The sequence below is a fragment of the Podarcis vaucheri genome (assembly GCF_965113315.1).
Source record: "Podarcis vaucheri genome assembly, chromosome: 16".
Classification (NCBI taxonomy): Eukaryota; Metazoa; Chordata; class Lepidosauria; order Squamata; family Lacertidae; genus Podarcis; species Podarcis vaucheri.
The window spans coordinates 3,398,737-3,416,602 of record NC_138754.1 but is presented as its reverse complement, the minus strand read 5'-3'; the positions used below and the strand labels follow the sequence as shown (position 1 = coordinate 3,416,602).

Sequence of the window (17,866 nt, the reverse complement as noted above, 5' to 3'; positions counted from 1 at the left end):
TTCTTGGGGGCTTTTCCCCAAGGAGGGAGAAGAGACTGATGATTTCCCAGAGTTTCATTACCAGGTCACAGGTTCTTTTTCTTTTTCCCAAAACAGCGTGTTATGTCACTCAAATTTTGGATTAAAATAATATATTTTTAAAAAACCTTAACTTAAAAGGTGTCCTTGACCTGTGATTGTGCCTCTTGCTTGTCCTTACAAAGGTAAGACTCACCTGCTTGGCCCCGCCTACTTTTGCCTCTGGCCCCGCCTATACCATAGGAGGTTACCCAGGGCATTCAGAAAACCCTTCAAGGTAGCAAAGTGCAGCCACTCCTGTTTCTGCCCACTCAGCCTGAGTCAGGAGATTCTTGGGCTGTGCTCTGGATATGATGATGATGATTACATTTATTACCACCCAAAGATCACAAGTAAAAAATGTTACAGTCACAGGAATAGGGAGGGTTCTGGAACAACACAGCTCAGGTGTCAAAGGTGTGTCTCTTCAGCATGTGTCTTCAGCATAGGTAGGCAAACTAAGGCCTGGGGGCAGGATCCAGCCCAATCGCCTTCTCAATCCAGCCCGCGGAATCCAGTCTGGGAATCAGCGTGTTTTTACATGAGTAGAATGTGTCCTTTTATTTAAAATGCACCTCTGGGTTATTTGTGGGGCATAGGAATTCATTCATTCCCCCCCCCTCAAAATATAGTCTGGCCCCCCACAAGGTCTGAGGGACAGTGGACCGGCCCCCTGCTGAAAACGTTTGCTGACCCCTGGTCTTCAGCATTCGCCCAAAGCCATATAGTGAAGCTGCACGCCAGAGACCAAGAGTTTAAAGATTTTAAAAGTCACAGCTGTTCCCCGAAGAGATTTGCAGCGGTGAATCTCAGGTTCCACAGTTCTTGAGATTTCCCCCCCCAAAAAATATTCGAAGGATCTTTGAATCGCTCCGTTGTTTTTGAGTTAAGGGATAGGGAAAAGTAGCTCAGTCTTCACCCGATCTTCAGCCAGCTCTGTGTCCTCTTCCCTGCTTTCAGTTTTGCATTGTAAGCCCCACAGGACAAGAAGGGAAAATACCATGTGCAACAGGCAAAGTGGGCATGCCAGATGCCACAACTGGCAGGGAGTTTCTTAAAACTGGGCCCACAAAACAGACGACTTTCGGGATAGCTCAGTCGGTAGAGCATGAGACTTTTAGTTGGGTGAAAGATTCCTGCATTGCAAGGGGTTGGGCTATAGCTGTCAACTTTCAGATTTGATGGCAGAAATGACTGACAGAATCCGAGACCAGGGAGAAGAGTTGGTGAAAGAAGACTGGAAGAAATTTAAAGACTATTTACAGAAATATTGCAAAATTAATGAATGTTAGAAGGATGTTGGATAGGAACTAAGGGGTTTCCAGCTGTAATGCTCTAGGAGATACGAAAAAAAAGGTTTACAAATGGGTAAAAGCTTAATGGTAAGGATTTGCTGAACTAACAAATTGAAGTGGAATACAAAGAAGGGAGGTATGAGGAGGTCTGGGGAAATAAGCGTAAGGAAGATATGTTATGGAAAATTATCTGTTTTTTAACTGTTTTTATGTTGTATTTTGTTTCTTTTTATTTTTTATTTTTGTTATATTTAAAAAAAAAACTTTAATAAATATCTTTGGGGGAAAAAACAGATTTGAAAATAAGGGATCAGCAAACTCGAAAATAAGGGATCAGCAGTTTCACCTGTCCCGGGGACAGTCTACGGGATATCTAACAATCTGAGATAGCAGCGGGAAGCAGCAGGAAATGGCGCTGGAATAAGGGAATTTCCTGCAAAAAAAAGGGAAGGTTGGATTAGTTTGCCCTCGACGTCCCTTCCAGTTCTACAATCTATGGGTGATCAGAACCGTGCGCCTGAGTGATAACATTACCTCCCAAAAAACCTCAGTGATGGGGCAGGGATTTAAGGGTTCAGGCAGTCCTTGGGGTATCCTGAACTCAGGCTGTTAAGGACCTTGTAAATCACAACAAGGACTTGAACCCGGCTCAGTTACGTAGGGGCAACCAGTGGGGGCTTCTGAACACTGGAGTTATGTGCTGGAGATACTCCAGTCTAGCCACAGAGCTTTGTACCAGCTGGAGACTTTGGTCCAGGGTCTAGGGTAGCCCCACATATGAGTTTTGGTCCAAAATGTCTCGTGGGCACCAGGTTGGGCAAGGTTGAGCTAGGTTTATCCTGACTTCCTGCATATTTCAATCTGCTCCATCGCAGTGTGGTTTCTGTGTGGAGTTTGGGGTCCCTCCCCACCCAAGGCAGGGTGCAGATTCCCCCAGGATATCTCCGCGGTCGAAGGTCTACTCTTATCTCCTGGAAACGTTATTGCTAGAGACTTTGCCCTCTTTTTTATGTGTAGGACTTTGAGGCTGGTCTGATGATTAAGTTTATGGGGAGTCAAACATGAGAATTCTGTTATCTCAGGGCCAAAGTCTTAGGCGGATGTCATTCGTCCAATAAGATCCGGGATGTCCCAGGGGCCTCTTCAGTGCGTGACTCAGCCAGGCTGTCAAGAAATGAGCAGGGAGACTTTTGCAGGCTGAGGGCCGCATTCTTTTCTGAGCAACCTCCCAGGGGCCAGAGGCAAAAGTTTGTGGAATGACACACTTTGTGAATTTTGTACATGTTGCCCTTGTACCATAGCTGTCAAGCGTCCCTTATTTGGCGAGACAGTGCCTTATCCCAGCGCCATGTCCCGCTGCTGTCCCTTATTGATGATGTCCCTTAAATAAACTCCTGAAAGTAATGGGGCCCTTTCTATGTCCAGCTGTCCTTTGTCAACAACAAATTGTTGCTGTTTTTTTGTGTTGAATATATGCTATATTGTAATTTATGGACCTAATAGGCATCTAAAGCCATTTACACGCAACAAAATATGTATTTTATCAAAATAATTGTTGATCCCTTATTTTGGCTGCTGGTCCCTTATTTTCGAGGCTGCTGGTCCCTTATTTTCAAATCTGTAAGTTGACAGCTATGCCTTTCTACAGATACTCATGCACGTCCCTCACTATATTCCACCCTTTGGCCATGCTTGCTGAGGCTTTTGGGAGTTGTACCTGCCCTTCATTGGTGTCAAGCGTTTTCCTGCCGCAATGAGGGCTAGAAACTTGCTCCCCACCCTGTATTGATGAAGATCAGATCCATGAGCAATTGTTGCTGTTTAATAGAGAGGTGAGTTTTTCTGGTTTTCCCAGGAGGCGGAGGAAGACTCTGTGTTTTGCTAATCTAGTTGCACCTTTCTCAAAATAGAAAGGGGAAAAAATGATGATTGGCAGTCCCTAAGCGCAACTCAGGACAGGTTTGAGCTTGTCATACGTCATTTTTGTGACATCTGAATACGGCATGTACTTTTTAAAAATAGCTGTGTGCTGGTGTTTATTTTATTTCCCCAGGTATGTTCCCACAAAAGGGTTGCGGTGATGCAATCTCCAGCGACCTGTTAAATCTGCTTACATAAGAGCGGGCATGTCTTTCAAAGACAGTCCTCAGAGCCCGCGGAGCAAATGGTTTCGTCTCTGTGTCACCTCTGCCGGTTTCAGTTGCAACTGAAATTGAGGGTGGGCTGCCCAGGGCCGGCTCTGCCATGGGGCAAAGTGAGGTAGACGATGGTTCTCACCTTTGGTGAGGTTTTGTTCCAATTGGCAGCAAATATTGTTCCTTTGAGAGATGGGAAGCTGAACGCCAGCCCTAGGTTCCAGAAAAGTCCCAGGGTCATAATATTCACACATTTCCCCCTGGCCTTTGGTCTGACAACTGCCTGATCCCTTGTATCCCTACCTGATCACTGAGATCTTGGGAGGAGTCTCTGCTGATGGTCACCCATGGCTGAGATGCATGGCTTGTAACTACTAGAAGATCTGCAGTTGGTCTCATTGGCCCAAGCCTGTGGAACTCCCTCTCACATGACAGTACATTCCATGCTGAACTTCAGCTGCACAACAAATACGTCCTTATTCTAGCAGGTGTCTCTTGGGCATTTATGATTATTATTTTTTTAGTTCATTCTCTGTATGGCTCATTTTTAGACACAGCGCTTAGAAATACTAGACAACTGAGTGGTATATAAATGCCTTAAAATAAATACTAAATGTATTTTTGTTTCTAATGGCTCATCTAAGCTCAGTATTGTTGATACTTACTGGTAGCGGCTGTCCATGGTTTCAGTCTTTCCCTTAAAAATATTATACTCCTCGTGATTCTGAATAAAGAGCTGGTTTAAATATGAACATAGGAAACTTGTACCAAGTTAGGCCATGATTTTGGGCATCGGATGGCAGGACAGTCCCAAACAAAGATGTGCTCTCCCAAGCCTACATTCTGAGCATGATCACGCTTCTGTCTCGGCGACGTCTGCGCTGGCTTGGCCATGTGCACAGATTGGAAGATGGCAGGAACCCCAAGAACGTGCTCTGCGAGGAGCTGGCTTCAGGCACCAGATCTGTTGACAGTCCAGCTCTGTGTCACAAAGATGTCTGCAAATGTGACGCAAAGGCTGGCAGTATCAACACTGCCATGTGGGAATCCCTTGCAGATGACCACAGTGCCTAGAGACAGACAGGTCGGACATTCATAGCAGTGACCAGGGGAGGAATGACCGCTGGGAGCAGTGCAGAGAGAAGAAACGTTGTGGTGCATCTGCAGCAGCAGAACCGGGCACCTTCATCTGCCCCGGCTGCAACAAAACTTGTCTCTCCCGTATCGGTCTCTACAGCCACAGCAGGCGCTGTAAGTCTCCAACAGTTTGACTTGACCTCCAAAGGCGCACTCCTCCGTTCTCTCCCAAGACAGACAGGTGCCAACCATCTAGTTCAATATTGTCAGCAATGACTAGCAGCTGCTCTCCTGGGGCCTTCTGCATGCAGAGCAGCCGCTCTGCCCTTTTGCAAGCCCTGACGATCAGCTGAACGGCGACATCTTTGCTGGTTCCAATGACCACTTCGGAAAACCCTATGCCCTCCACGAGACACAGACGTCATCTGGGACAAACAGGCTTGTCTGGGGTTCCTCTACCTCCTGACCTATATTTCTGCAAAATCAGCTGGTGCTTTTTTTGCAGAAGTCGGCAGCAGGGGATTGAACATCCGGTGGAAAAAAAAGCATCACTTTCCAGCGCAGACGTGACATCCTGTTATGCTCGGTGCACAATCGGGAAAGAGGGCAGAGCGAGCTGGACTTTGGGTGGGTGGGGGGAATGGACATATGCTAAAATCTGGGGGGTGGGTTCCGTCAAACCCTTTTCACTGAAGCCCGCTCACATCCACCTCAGTCATAAATAAAACATTGACAAATCCCCAGAAAACTCTTTGCACCTCTGTTGTTTATGGGGATGAGGTGCCCGTGGCAATGAGAAGTGGGCAAGCTCCCTTTTGATCTGCTGCTGCTTTCTTTCCTTATACCAAGGCAGAATTATTAATAATAATAATAATAATAATAATAATAATAATAATAATAATAATAATAATAATAATATATTTATACCCCGCCCATCTGGCTGGGTTTCCCCAGCCACTCTGGGTGGCTTCCAACAAAATATTGAAATGCAATAATCTGTTAAAACATTAAAAGCTTCCCTAAACAGAGCTGCGTTCAGATCCACAGAGTTCAGGGCTGTCCACACTGAATGGCAGCGACTGGGCTTTCAGATGGGGGATATTCCAAGCCCTGCCTAGAGATACTGAGGACTGAACCCGCGTGCTCCCGGCTTGCTCTAATCTGCTCTACCAAGCGAGCTGCAGCCCTTGGCCTAAAGATAAGGTTCTAGTCCTCATGGTTCTAGAGATAGAGAGAGCCGGTTTAAACAGGGGGAAAGGAAGGGGCCTGCCACTGCCAAAGTGCAAGTCAGACCATGGGTCCATCTGCCTCAGTAACGCCTGCACAGGCTGGCAGCTGCTCTCCATGGTTTCAGGTAAGGGAGATGTCGGCACACCTGTTCAAGTAGAATTCAAAGATCCCAAGCGCAAAGGACAGGATGCTGGAATATAAGGGACTGCGGGATGTGCTCTTCTGATGCCCTCATAGTCTTAGAGGATCTTGCATCCACCAAGGCCCTATGGCACACACATTAAAGTGCGCTTTTCTTTAAAATGCATCATTTCCTTTTATTGGGTGCTGAAAATAAACCTTTCGGGAAGCTGCTGGAAGTTTCCAATGTTTGTTCTCCTCGGTCTCTAGGGGAAGTTCCCCCCCTTCCTCTTTTTGAGACTTGTTTCCCTTCTCCTCTCTGCCCCCCCTTGAGAAAGCGTTACATAACAAAGCATTCTGCATTCTCCACGGGTGAGTCACACACACAGATACTTCCTATTCTCCTTCAAGATCTCTCTTTGCTTTTCCATTGATGGGAGAGGGAAAAACCCAAATCCTTCACCCATTGAGCTTCTCCCCCCCCCCAAAACAGATACTCCTCCCTTTCCAGCTTGGCTCCACCTTCCTCCATTAAGTTCCATGGAGCTGTTGATCCTTCCCACCTCTCCTGTAGCCTCGCTGCTTCAGTGTTCAACACAGATATGTTAAATTGTAGACTGAACCATTTCTTTCTTTCTGGGGGGGGGGGCGGAGGGAGAAGTGAGTGCTACCCATCAAACTCAACCTGTGGGGGAGGGACTCCAACATTTTATTTCGTTTCCTTAATTTTATTTATTCTTACATTTCTAACCTACCTTTCCTCCAAAGAGCCCAAGGTGTTTGATATAAGTAAAAAAAAACTGCTCCTTTTCCCATAATTATGGGGTACACAAAAGCCCATATAGAGTCCTTTTGTAGGTTCTCTATCGGTAGGAGAAAATAACAGAGACCAACCAGAGAATATTGAGAAGCAAAGCAGCTAATAAGCCTGATCTTTATTAACTGTTGCAACAGGGTCCTCACTCCCCACACGCAGGAGAGAGGACCCAGAACAAAGGTGTGCCTGCCCTTATATAGACATTTTAAATTACCCGCCCTGGAGTCCAAGACCACCCCCAGAAACATCATACCTACATCACAGAAAAGGCGGTCTACAACAGAAATCTGAGTGCGTTGTTGTTACCCTGTATGCCAGGTTACCTGTTAATGGTCATTTGACTGGATTACCTGTGGAGCCTGGCCATTCTTTTGTAAAAATAATACTTAATTCCTGAGCCAGGTCACAGGCTCACCCTATTCACACCTTAAATGTGCCCTTAAGGCAGGATTTGTGAGGACAGAGACAATGGGGAGGTTTCTGCGTTTCCTTTGACCTTGCAGAGAAATATTTGAGGTGACTGAAAGAGTCAAAATGGCTTTAGGACTTTTCCTATGGGTTTCGGACATGCGGTTTATATATTTATATATGTGTTTGCTTGGTACATTTATGAACATTTATTCGAGATATATAAGACCTTAAAATTCTTATAACAGTGACTGTTCTCCCACTCTGCATTTTACCCTCACAACAGTCCTTTGAGGTAGGTCAGGCTGAGAGGTGGTGGCGGCCATAAGGTCACCCACAGGGAGCTCCATGGGCAAGTGAGGATTTGAACCCAGATTTCCCAGGTCTAGTCTGATGCTCTTAACAACTACACCACACTGGCTAATGGGCTATAATTGCTTTGGTAGGCCAATTTTGCTTAGTGTTGGGAGGACACCTACTGAAATCACTGGTGGCCATGAGTAACTTTTGAGTCCATGGATTTATAGGAGAGTACTGCGGGACGCCGGTGGCATTGTGGGTTAAACCACAGAGCCTAGGGCTTGCCAATCAGAAGGTCGGCAGTTCGAATCCCTGCCACGGGGTGTGCTCCTGTTGCTCGGTCCATGCTCCTGCCAACCTAGCAGTTTGAAAGCACGTCAAAGTGCAAGTAGATAAATAGGTTTTGCTCCTGCAGGAAGGTAAACAGCGTTTCCATGCGCTGCTCTGGTTTGCCATAAGTGGCTTAGTCCTGCTGGCCACATGACCCGGAAGCTGTACGCCGGCTTCCTCTGCCAATAAAGCGAGATGAGCGCCGCAACCCCAGAGTCGGTCACGACTGGACCTAATGGTCAGGGGTCCCTTTACCTTTACCTTACCCCATGTTAGAAAGAGCTCTTCCTCTTCCTAACCCAGGTCTTAAGTGTGGCATTTATAGCCCCATCCTGTACCTGTCTCCTCAAAATAAACAATTTCTGGACAATGGTGGTTTGATGCAGCAAAAACAACAGGATCTCGTGGAACCTTAAAGGCTGATACATTTTATGACTGCATCAGCTTTTGTGGATTGGAGAGCCCCGCAACAGGATCAGGCCAAAGGGGCCTGTCAAGTCTAGCATCCTGTCCTCGCAGTGGCCAAATGCCGCAGAGAACCTAGGAATCTAGATAGACTGCCTCTGGACCTGGGGGTTCCATAAGAAAGTCAGAAGAGCCTGGTTACTGGATCAGGCCAAAGGGGGCCCATCATAGTCCAGCGTCCTCACAGTAGCCAACCAGATGTCTATTATGCAAAACCCTCAACACACAACCTGAGTACAACAGCACTCTAAGGAAGGGGGGTCTGGTCCACGGAAGCTGATGCCATAATAAAAATTGGTTAAGTCCATTAAGATGCTGTAAGCCTCTTTCCTGTTCTTACTCAGAGGTGAACACTCTTCACCTCAATAAAACTCACTCCCACACAAATGTGTATAAGGGTTACAGCCTCAATGTTGAAAACCTGTTCATATCAGCAGGTCATTGCAACCTGTCAATTTCAAGGTGAGTCAACTAAGGGTGACGTTTCTGCATGAAATCAAGCGCTGGATTTGGCCCAGGGAGGAAGACACCCCGGGGTAGTTTGAGCAGAGAAAGACTTTGCTGCAAGCTGAGGGGGTGCTTTACATGGGTGGTCTTGTCCCATAACTCCATATCCAGACCCAGATGAGCCTTACAATTTTTAAGCACTAGACTGTATTGCAGGGCTGTTGTAAGCTGCTCTCTCAGTTGCAGCAGCACAGAAAGACCCCAATCTGCAATATGGGAGTCATAGCAATGGACAACATCGCAGGACTGTTGTAAGCTTTTCTCTCTTTCCAAGTTCTTGCAATGCTGGACTACACAGCAGGGGCGTTGTAAGCCCACCTGAAATATATGGGCAATAGGCTGCACATTTAAAAATTACACATTCCACACAAAACAAGACAGAGGTTTTTAAAGGGTAATTGCTTGGCTATTTCCATTTGTTTTCTCTTTGCTAATGGTTTGTGGGTAGGCTCCCTGGTATCCCAAATCACAGCTGCTCTGAAATCTGGCTTTTTTCTCTCTTGGTGCCCACAGCATGGCTGTGCAGATTTCATGCTCTGGAGATTTGTTTCCACCAGATTCCCAGAATCCAGAAACCGGAGCCAAGTGTTTGCACAGTGGCTGAAGGGGTCAGACGCACCCTTGGAATCGAAGGAGGGTAAAGAGTACATATGGGAGAGCAAACACGACTCAGCCCAGGAATCTTGTTTACAGTTCCAGTTTTCGGTTTCAGAACTCAACTTTCAGCCTCAGCTTTTTTGGCTCAGACATCCGCTCCTGGTTTCTGCCCTGCCTGATCTAGAACGGCAATCCACTAATCTGGAGTGGCAAACAGCCAATCTAGAATGGAAAATGCTAATCTAGAACTGCAAGCCCATAAACTAGGGCTATGAAACTCTATTCCAGAATTGCAATGCCCTAATGCAGGATTGAAATACCCTAATCTAAAATAGCAAACCTCTAATATATGTTGTTGTTGTTTAGTCGTTTAGTTGTGTCCGACTCTTCATGACCCCATGGACCAGAGCACGCCAGGCACCTCTAATACAGAAACGCAAAAAACCCCACCTGATCTAGTATGGCAAAACCCTAATCTCGAACTGCAAAATTTTGGCCACGGGTCTCAGATGCACTCCCTGCTCTTAGGGGACCTGTCTACTGTGAGAACAGGATGCTGGACTAGATTGGCAAGGGGACAGAAGAACAAAGCATCAGAAAGAAAGGGGCCAATCTCCTGGGAAACCACCCTGACGCCTGCTTTGCCTTTGGTTGGGACTCAGTCCGACCCTTATGTTTCCCTCCCCTTATGGTTTTGATCTATGGTCTACTTTTAAAATGAGGCTGCATTTTAAATTGCATTTTAACCTGTACTTTAAATTGGATCTCCCCCCCCTCTTTCCCCCCTATTATGTTTTGTACTGTGATTTTATTGGTGTTAGCCGCCCTGAGCCCGGCTCTGGCCGGGGAATAAATAAAATTATTATTATTATTATTATTATTATTATTATTATTATTATTATTATTATTATTTATCATCACTACTACTACTACGGGCTACTTTTAAAATGAGGCTGCATTTTAAATTGCAGTTTAACCTGTATTTTAAATTGGGTTTTCCCCCCTCTATTATGTTTTTACTGTAATTTTACTGGTGTTAGCTGCCCTGAGCATAAATAAAATTTATTATTATTATTAATTATTATTATCACTGCTACTACTCCTAACCGGCCCCCACCTGCCCGCCCCTGAACAATGGAGCAACCAAGAAGCGCCCTATACAAAAGCGGGCTCCTCCTTCTACCCTTTAAACGTCTATGGTGGCCTGTTTTAGCCACGCCCACCTCCCCTCCCCTCCGCGTCACTGCCTCAAGCCCACGTCGCATGCCACGTCCCTTCTGACGCCAGCGCGCCAGAGCCTTTATAAGACCCTCCCCGCCGCCGCCGCTCCCCTCTCACAGCTCTGCGCGACGAGCTTCGGAGTTCGCGGAAAGCTGCGAGGAGGCCGCCATGTTTAATAAGAAGTCGGTGGTGTTGTATTGTGGGGGCGCACCGAGCATGGCGCCCGCCACGCCGGTCTCCCCGGGGGCCGGCGGAGGCGGCAGCAGCAATGGAGCCCCAAGCGCCTCAGCCGCCGTCTTCACCGCCAACGGCCGCTCTGAGGGCGCCGGCCCGTTCTCGCCTCGGATTGGGCGCGGCTGGGGGGCCAGCGTCTTCCCTGAGGGGCCCTTGGCGCGGATTGGCTCAGGGGCACCCCTGGCGGGGCCCCTGGCGCGGATTGGGCCCTTCGAAGTAGCGCCCCGCGCGCTGATTGGCTCCCCCGCCGCGGCGGCCGTTGGCGGCGCCGCGCGGCCGTTGGCGCTGGCGCTCCCTGAGGGAGAGCTGGACGGCTGCGACGACGACGAGGCCGAGGCCGCCGCGGAGGCCGGAGACCTGCCTTCGCCCACCCCTTCGCTGGAGTCCATCCCGTCCTCGCAGGGGGACGACGGCGACGCGGCGGTGGCGGCGTCCGCCCCCCCGGACGACCTGCGCAAAGTGACGCTGGAGTTGGTGAGCCGGTACCTGCGCGAGGCCGCCTCGGGCGACGGCGACGCCAAAGGGCCGTCGGGAGGCGGCGGGAAGAAGATCCTGAAGGGCCTCCTGGGCCGCATGGGGACCACCCACGAGGAGGAGGAGGCCGCCGCCTCGCAGGCGCTGGAGACCCTCCGGCGGGTCGGGGACAACATCCTCGACAAGCACCAGCTGGCTTTCCAAGGTGGGTGATGGGAGCGGAGGGGGGAAGGGGGACCCCGAGGTCATCTAGCCCAACCCCCCCGCGGGGGCTGGAATTGCAGTTGGGCCAAGGCGGGAGGGAGGGGGTTGGAGGAAGTGGGGAAATGAGGGGCAAGAGGGTTGCCTCTTCGCCCTTTAATCCCGGTGTCGAGGTTATTGCAAGCCGCCCCGGAAAGGGGCCAGGGCGGCTCACAAGAGCAGCAGGAGGTGGGCGTGGTGCCAGTTTTTTAGGCCGCGCACTGCCCTCGACAGGACCAGGTTGGCACCTTTTTTTGCAGGGTCATAATTTTTTTGCGGGGGGGGGAGAGTAAATGGAAGGGGTGCCTAAAAGAGTTCTGGGGAAGAAATGATGAATCATTTCTTATTCTAGACAGCCATAATAATGAATAGTGGGGGAGGAGTCTGTTCTGGGGCCACGCCCCCTCTTTATCGCAGATTGGCACCCTTCATTGGGGATGGAAAAGGGTCAAGGGAAGAAGAAAGCCAGAGGGGATCTACAAATAAGGGCTGGGGGAGATTATAAGTTGCCCCCAAAGCAGCCCAAGCTAGCTTCTGTCCATAATGATGATGATGATGTAGGGTGGGGGGGTTGTGCCTTTTCTTGAGATCACACCCCCTTTTCCCAGGCTCTGACTTTTGCATGCTTAAGTGTTCTTCGCCTGGCTGGAATGTGTCCTTGAGCTATGATGATGCCTCATTAAATAAATGAAACAGAAGCTGTTTTCAATGAAGATGATAAACATATACAGAAAACAGGAAGTACATGCAAGAAAAGACCATAGGCCTAACAAACTGGTAAAGACTCATTTATCCTGTGAGGAAAGCCTGAAGCAGAAGGCCATGGGCCACATTTGGGCAGCCTTTTTGTGGGAACTATTTACAGATACAAAATACCAGAGACAGATGCAACAACATTTATGGAAGAGATAAAAAATACAGAATAGCCAAAACAGTGGCTGCTTCATTTTAAGAATATAAAAGGCTCTGCAGAGGCCCATTGGCATAAAACAGTTTTTCAAGAGGATGCCTGCCTAATCTTCTGAAAGTGTACCCCACTGCCTGGGACCTATTGACACCAAGTGCCTGTCTGCTAGTTGAAGCCAGTCAGGCAAGCTGACAGACTGGAACACTCCCCAGCAATATTTCCTGGGTGGCTGAAGAGAAAAGCAACATTTAAAATAAAATTATTCTAATTACATACACTGAAGTTGAGGTGTGGCTTTCTTAGAATGAGTGTGGGAAGGAAATGGGGGCGTTTGCTTGCTTGGGAGGAAACAGTGAGGAGTAATAACTGATGGGGGGCTTAAGTCATGGGGTGCGGAGAGGAGGAAACTATCAGCATCTCACATTTACTGACATTTTAGTATCTTGCCTTTCTCTTAAAGCAGCCAAGGTGGTTCACAAAAAACTAATACAAGATTTATTGTTATAAAAAAGCAAAAACAGGAAGTAGGAAGTGCAGCAGGGTACTGAAGTGGAAAGGGACTGGGGAAGGAGGAGGACGGAAAGCACTCACTAAGGTGTGTTTAGGGAAGAGCATGAAAGGAGCTTGTGTGGGGCAAAGAAAAGTTGGGGTGTCAGCTGTAAGGGGTGAATGGAAGTGGAGGTGAGCACCTGTAGGGCTGGTGAAGTGCTAGAGGTAGGGGTTGGGATGGGGGAGGGAGGAAAGCAGGTGGCCTGGGGGGGAGTGAAGGTGAGGAGCTAAACATAGTGGATCAGGGTGTCCTTGGGATGGGAATGTAGCAAAGGAAATCGATGGGTGGGAGGGGGAATGTGTTGGAGGGGCAAGTAAAGGGGAGAAATGGCGGGGCTCTTATGAAAAAGAATTGGAAGAGTGTCCAAAGTTTAAAAAGAGTAAACAGGGATGTTGAAGGGAAAGTTCCTGATGTGTGCGTGGACTGAAAGGTTGCACATTTTTTGAGTCTGGTTGGTTGACTTCAGTTCTGTGCAGTTTGGGCAAGATTCCTGATCTCCAGTAGAGTTCAAGCTTCTTGAGAGGCCACCCTGGCAGCCAGAGGTTTGTGGGTGGCCCAGCCTTCCTTCCCACCCTGTTTTTCTGCAAGGAGTCATTGTGAAAGCACCAAGCCCAGCAGAAACGAAACTGAATTTAGTTCGCTTGACAGTGGGGGTGGGGAGAAACTCTTGCAGGCAGAAGAAGATAATCTGGGTACAGATTAGCTCTTGCTGACATCCTGCTTCTGCCTAGCAAGTGAAATATAATTCATTGTAAACATGGTGATAAAAGATTAGCTGGTTCCTGCTGTGAACAACTAACTTCCTTCTGAGTTGCTTTGGAGCAGGTTTGCTATTTACCAGCACTTTGCCATTCTCATTTGCCTTTATTTTAGTATATTACATTAGCCAGGGCACTGACTATGTAGAGTTGGGAAGTAGCCTTAAAGTAACCTCCAGTAATTTGAACACTCCTAGAGAGCCTTTATGGTTTGCCACCTCTAAGTCAGTGTCCTCCAGTTGTCTATCCCCTCCCAGCTACCCTTGTGGCTGAGCTGCTCAGGTTTTTGTAATGTGGATGGGCAAGAAAAACTTTTGACAGTAGCTATTTGTGAGATGTCCTGTAGAACATTCCTTACATCCTGCATATACACAAGTCACAATGGCACAGACTTCCCACAGAGGTATTGTTTGTTTTCTGGGTTAGGAAGCGTTAGGACTTGGCTCACTCATCTAGTGTATAAGAACAAATTTCATTAGACTTATGGTTAATGGTTTGCTTTAAGCCTTCTGAATCATTGCCTCTCCACAGTACAATAAAGACTCTGCTTTGGGGCAACTCCTAAATGCGGATGCAAGCATCCCTGTTCCTGAATCATGAAAATGAACTAGCTATAGTCACTTCCTTGTTGACTTCTGGATTTCAGCTTCCTCATGTTTCTTTTAAGTATCAGTGGCTAATAGTTGAAGGCTGCTTAACCCTTAAGGACAGAATTGTACTGCCAGGATTCAAGTCTTGAACCACTAGCTCAAAGCATGACGACTGTTGGATACCTTGTTTTGTATTAAAAAATACTTAGACGCTAGAGCTGGGCTTTGGTCTAGGGCTGCAGATATCAGTGGCTGTAAGTAGGAGTTGTGTTACGTTTGTCTGAGAACTGGACTCTGAAACAGGCAGCTGCTGATCTGCAAGTCTAAAGCAGCTCTAGAACATTTTCATGTTCTTCTCAGGAAGCACTAGAACTTACTTTTATTCAGACAATCACTTTGGATTCAAATGAATTCATAAAGTGATAGTCAAAATAAAAAAAAAGTAGAACATCAAAATGGGAAGTGAAAACCATTTAAACGAATCTCAAAGCAATGTACAACATGGGAAGCAAATACAATGCAACAGAATTTTAAAACAGCACAAAATAGAAATCAAATGCAATACAGTATATTGATAATCAAATAAAAGCCTACAGTTACAAAATCCCAACCAATCACTTTGTACGACAAAGACAGCTGACCAGATAAAAACTCATATAGTTCCAGAATTAAAGTAAGTAATAATTGCCTCCCACCTAGGACAGCACATACACTCCCTGTCTCACTGGGGAGTGGGAAGCTCTTGCCAATAAGACTTCTGAGCAAGCTTATCCCATCAACATTCCATCTGTTCAGGCTCTGACCCTGTTTTAAACATCAGTGCCCACCCACCACCCATTGCTCATTCAGCCAAGTACTACAACCTCAATCCTTCCAAAAACAAAGAGCAAAGAGTGGGGGAGGGGGAGAAAACTAAACTGCTTTGTTAATGATTTTGATTGTTAAAACTTCTTGCACACTTAAATGTGGAATTTTCAGTATTTTCACCTGTGTTCCTTGCTTATTGCTCACCCCCTCTTCAGGAATGCTTAGGAAGATTGAAATAAAGAAAGAGGATGACCTGAAGACTGTGTCAGAAGTTGCAAAGCACCTTTTCAGTGACGGCATAACAAACTGGGGTCGAATTGTGACTCTCATCTCTTTTGGTGCCTTTGTTGCCAAACATCTGAAGTGCATCAATCAGGAGAGTGCCATCGGTCGTTTGGCAGAGCTCATCACCGAGGTTCTGGTTACAGACAAGCGGGAATGGATCCTCAACAATAATGCCTGGGTAAGTGAGTCATGGTGGGGCTGAGTGGTAGGTGTTGTGCTGCCCCTTTCCCTTGTAACTCTTCACAGTCAAAATCCAAACCTGGAGACCCCAATACCTTCCTGTAGCTGATCTTTCTGGAAGTGAATGCATGTTTCATCAGATTTTAGGGCTGCCTCCCTATGTTAACTCTCCATAAATAGAGTGAATATCTGTCATGAGATGTTTAAAAGAGCTACGCTAAAATTGGTTTCCCACAAAGGGAACATTGTTTGTGTGTGCGTGGTTGCAGTTGTTGAAAATGGGGAGTGGATTGGACTGAGAACTGCTGGATGTTGGACTTTGCTCAGTACGTGGTTTTACCTTCCATTCTTCCTGCGAATTCTCTTTGAAGCAGTCAGACACACATGGCTGCCAGTGCTTAAAAGCAATTAACAATGCAATTCTTTCTTCTAGGAGGGATTTGTTAATTTCTTCCATGTAGAGGACGTAGAAGGCAGCATCAGAAGCGTTCTGATGGCTTTTGCAGGCGTGGCTGGAATAGGAGCAGGTTTGGCTTACATGATCCGGTGAGTCAAGGAGTGCTCCCAGTGAGGAGCTAGCTTGGACTATCCTGTTCTACTGTGACTAGAAAACTGAGCCGTTCTTTGAAAGTTGACGGGAGAATTAAAACACCTCGAAATCCCATGGAAAGTTTGGTCTGAACTGTCAGTTTTAGAATGTCACCAACAAGGATGTCTTTACAAATTGGGAGTAGATCCTTCAAGCCAAGGAACACGCACTCCGCTTCCTCCAGTGGTGGAGCTAAGAGGACTGAAGCCCACCTGAGCACAGTCTTGGGCTTGGACTATGAACCCACAGCCACATTGGGCTTATAAGAACTGTTGGATGTGCTAGGTAGTGTTCTATTTGCACAGAACTGTGACCATATGCCCAAGCGGGGTATCTAAACTATCACCTACAGAGAAGAGAGTGGCGTGTTAGGGGTGACGTGCAAGATGCTTTGTGCGGTGAGCAAAATGAAGGACCTTCAGGTGAACACTGCAAATGCCTTATCTGTTCGCTGGCACAGGTGTGTGTTGTGTCTGCTGTGGAGAGAGAAAACTCCAAAATCTGAACCCATCTCATTGCATCAAGGGCTGATCCTGTTCTATGTACTCCCTTCAGTTTTTGTTTCCTGTTCTCCTGCCCTCCCCTTGGAAGCGTACACTGCCATAGCTCCCAAGTTATCACAAGACATGGAGCGCAATAGTGTAAATATGTATAAACCTTCACAGGGAAGTCAGCAGAAATGTATGTACATTTGTAGCTGAAACTGTACAAAGTGTATACTCTTAAAAGAGATTTATCTTTGGGAAAGGTTGTAAAAGAGGTTTTTTTAATGTAATTAGATTCAGGTTTTGCAGCTCTTTATTCTTTAGCCCTCTAAATGTCACATAATCTGGGCCAACCTTTCTATGTACTTCAATAACAACTTGGTTCTGCCAGGTGACTTTACTGAACAACCATCTAAGTACAGCTAAGCGGCTTTCTTTTTGTTCTTTAAAATGTTTTCTTTCTTCATGGTTGCCAGGGGAGGCATTTCCACAAATCTTAAGTTTTTTTACCTTCTTTATTTTGATTCTTGCTTTCTTTAAAGCCAATTATTTTAAGCTAAACTTACAAAAGAATGTCATACTTGTCTCTAAGAATAAAATTTCTCAAATGAGTTAGCAATGTAAGACATTATGGCCTATGCACGGAATAAATCTGAATCTTTGAGGGAGAATATGAGAGAGGCTTGTAGACTTGGGTTTCTTGAACCCTTTATTAGGCAGAAGGGTTCAGTATAGGAGCAAGAGGTTAAGTTGTTTTTGCAGTTTGACTAGATTGCGTTTAGTCTTCGCTGTACTGTTAGGTTTGTTTAGACCAGATTGTGGCAGATGTGAAAACCTAAAACAAAGCATAGACTCAACATGGTGCTATGGTCAGACTTTCTTGTTTACATAAACTGTCCAATAAAACAATTCACAGGTGGTTGCAGTGTGTGCCTTCTGTTAAGGCAGAAACATGAAACAATTGAAGCTATATTTGTATGCATCCTGCCTTCTCTGTGCCCAAACTCTACCAGAAGGCCTGGCCATTTGCTGCCTCTCTTCTTCCTTTTTTGTCACTCAATCTTGAAGCTGGCTCTGGAGGGGAGCACCCCTGGCTGGCTTGTGAAAAAGTAGCCAGTTACTGCTGGATCCTGGATTATGCCCCTGGGGTTGCCATGACTGGTATCTCTGTATCAGTGGGGGGTAATCTTATAACCCTAGGTGCAGTC

General features: G+C 46.8%; 1 protein-coding gene across 1 annotated transcript; it reads left to right on the top strand.

Annotated features, from left to right (window-relative positions):
* Positions 1-10,658: 10,658 nt before the first annotated feature.
* MCL1 (MCL1 apoptosis regulator, BCL2 family member) lies at positions 10,659-17,577 on the top strand. The gene is made up of 3 exons (XM_082202425.1): positions 10,659-11,472; positions 15,335-15,582; positions 16,018-17,577. Exons 1-3 carry the CDS (start codon positions 10,728-10,730, stop codon positions 16,132-16,134), a joined length of 1,110 nt encoding a protein of 369 aa, XP_082058551.1. The 5' UTR covers positions 10,659-10,727; the 3' UTR covers positions 16,135-17,577.
* The last annotated feature ends 289 nt before the right edge of the window (positions 17,578-17,866 follow it).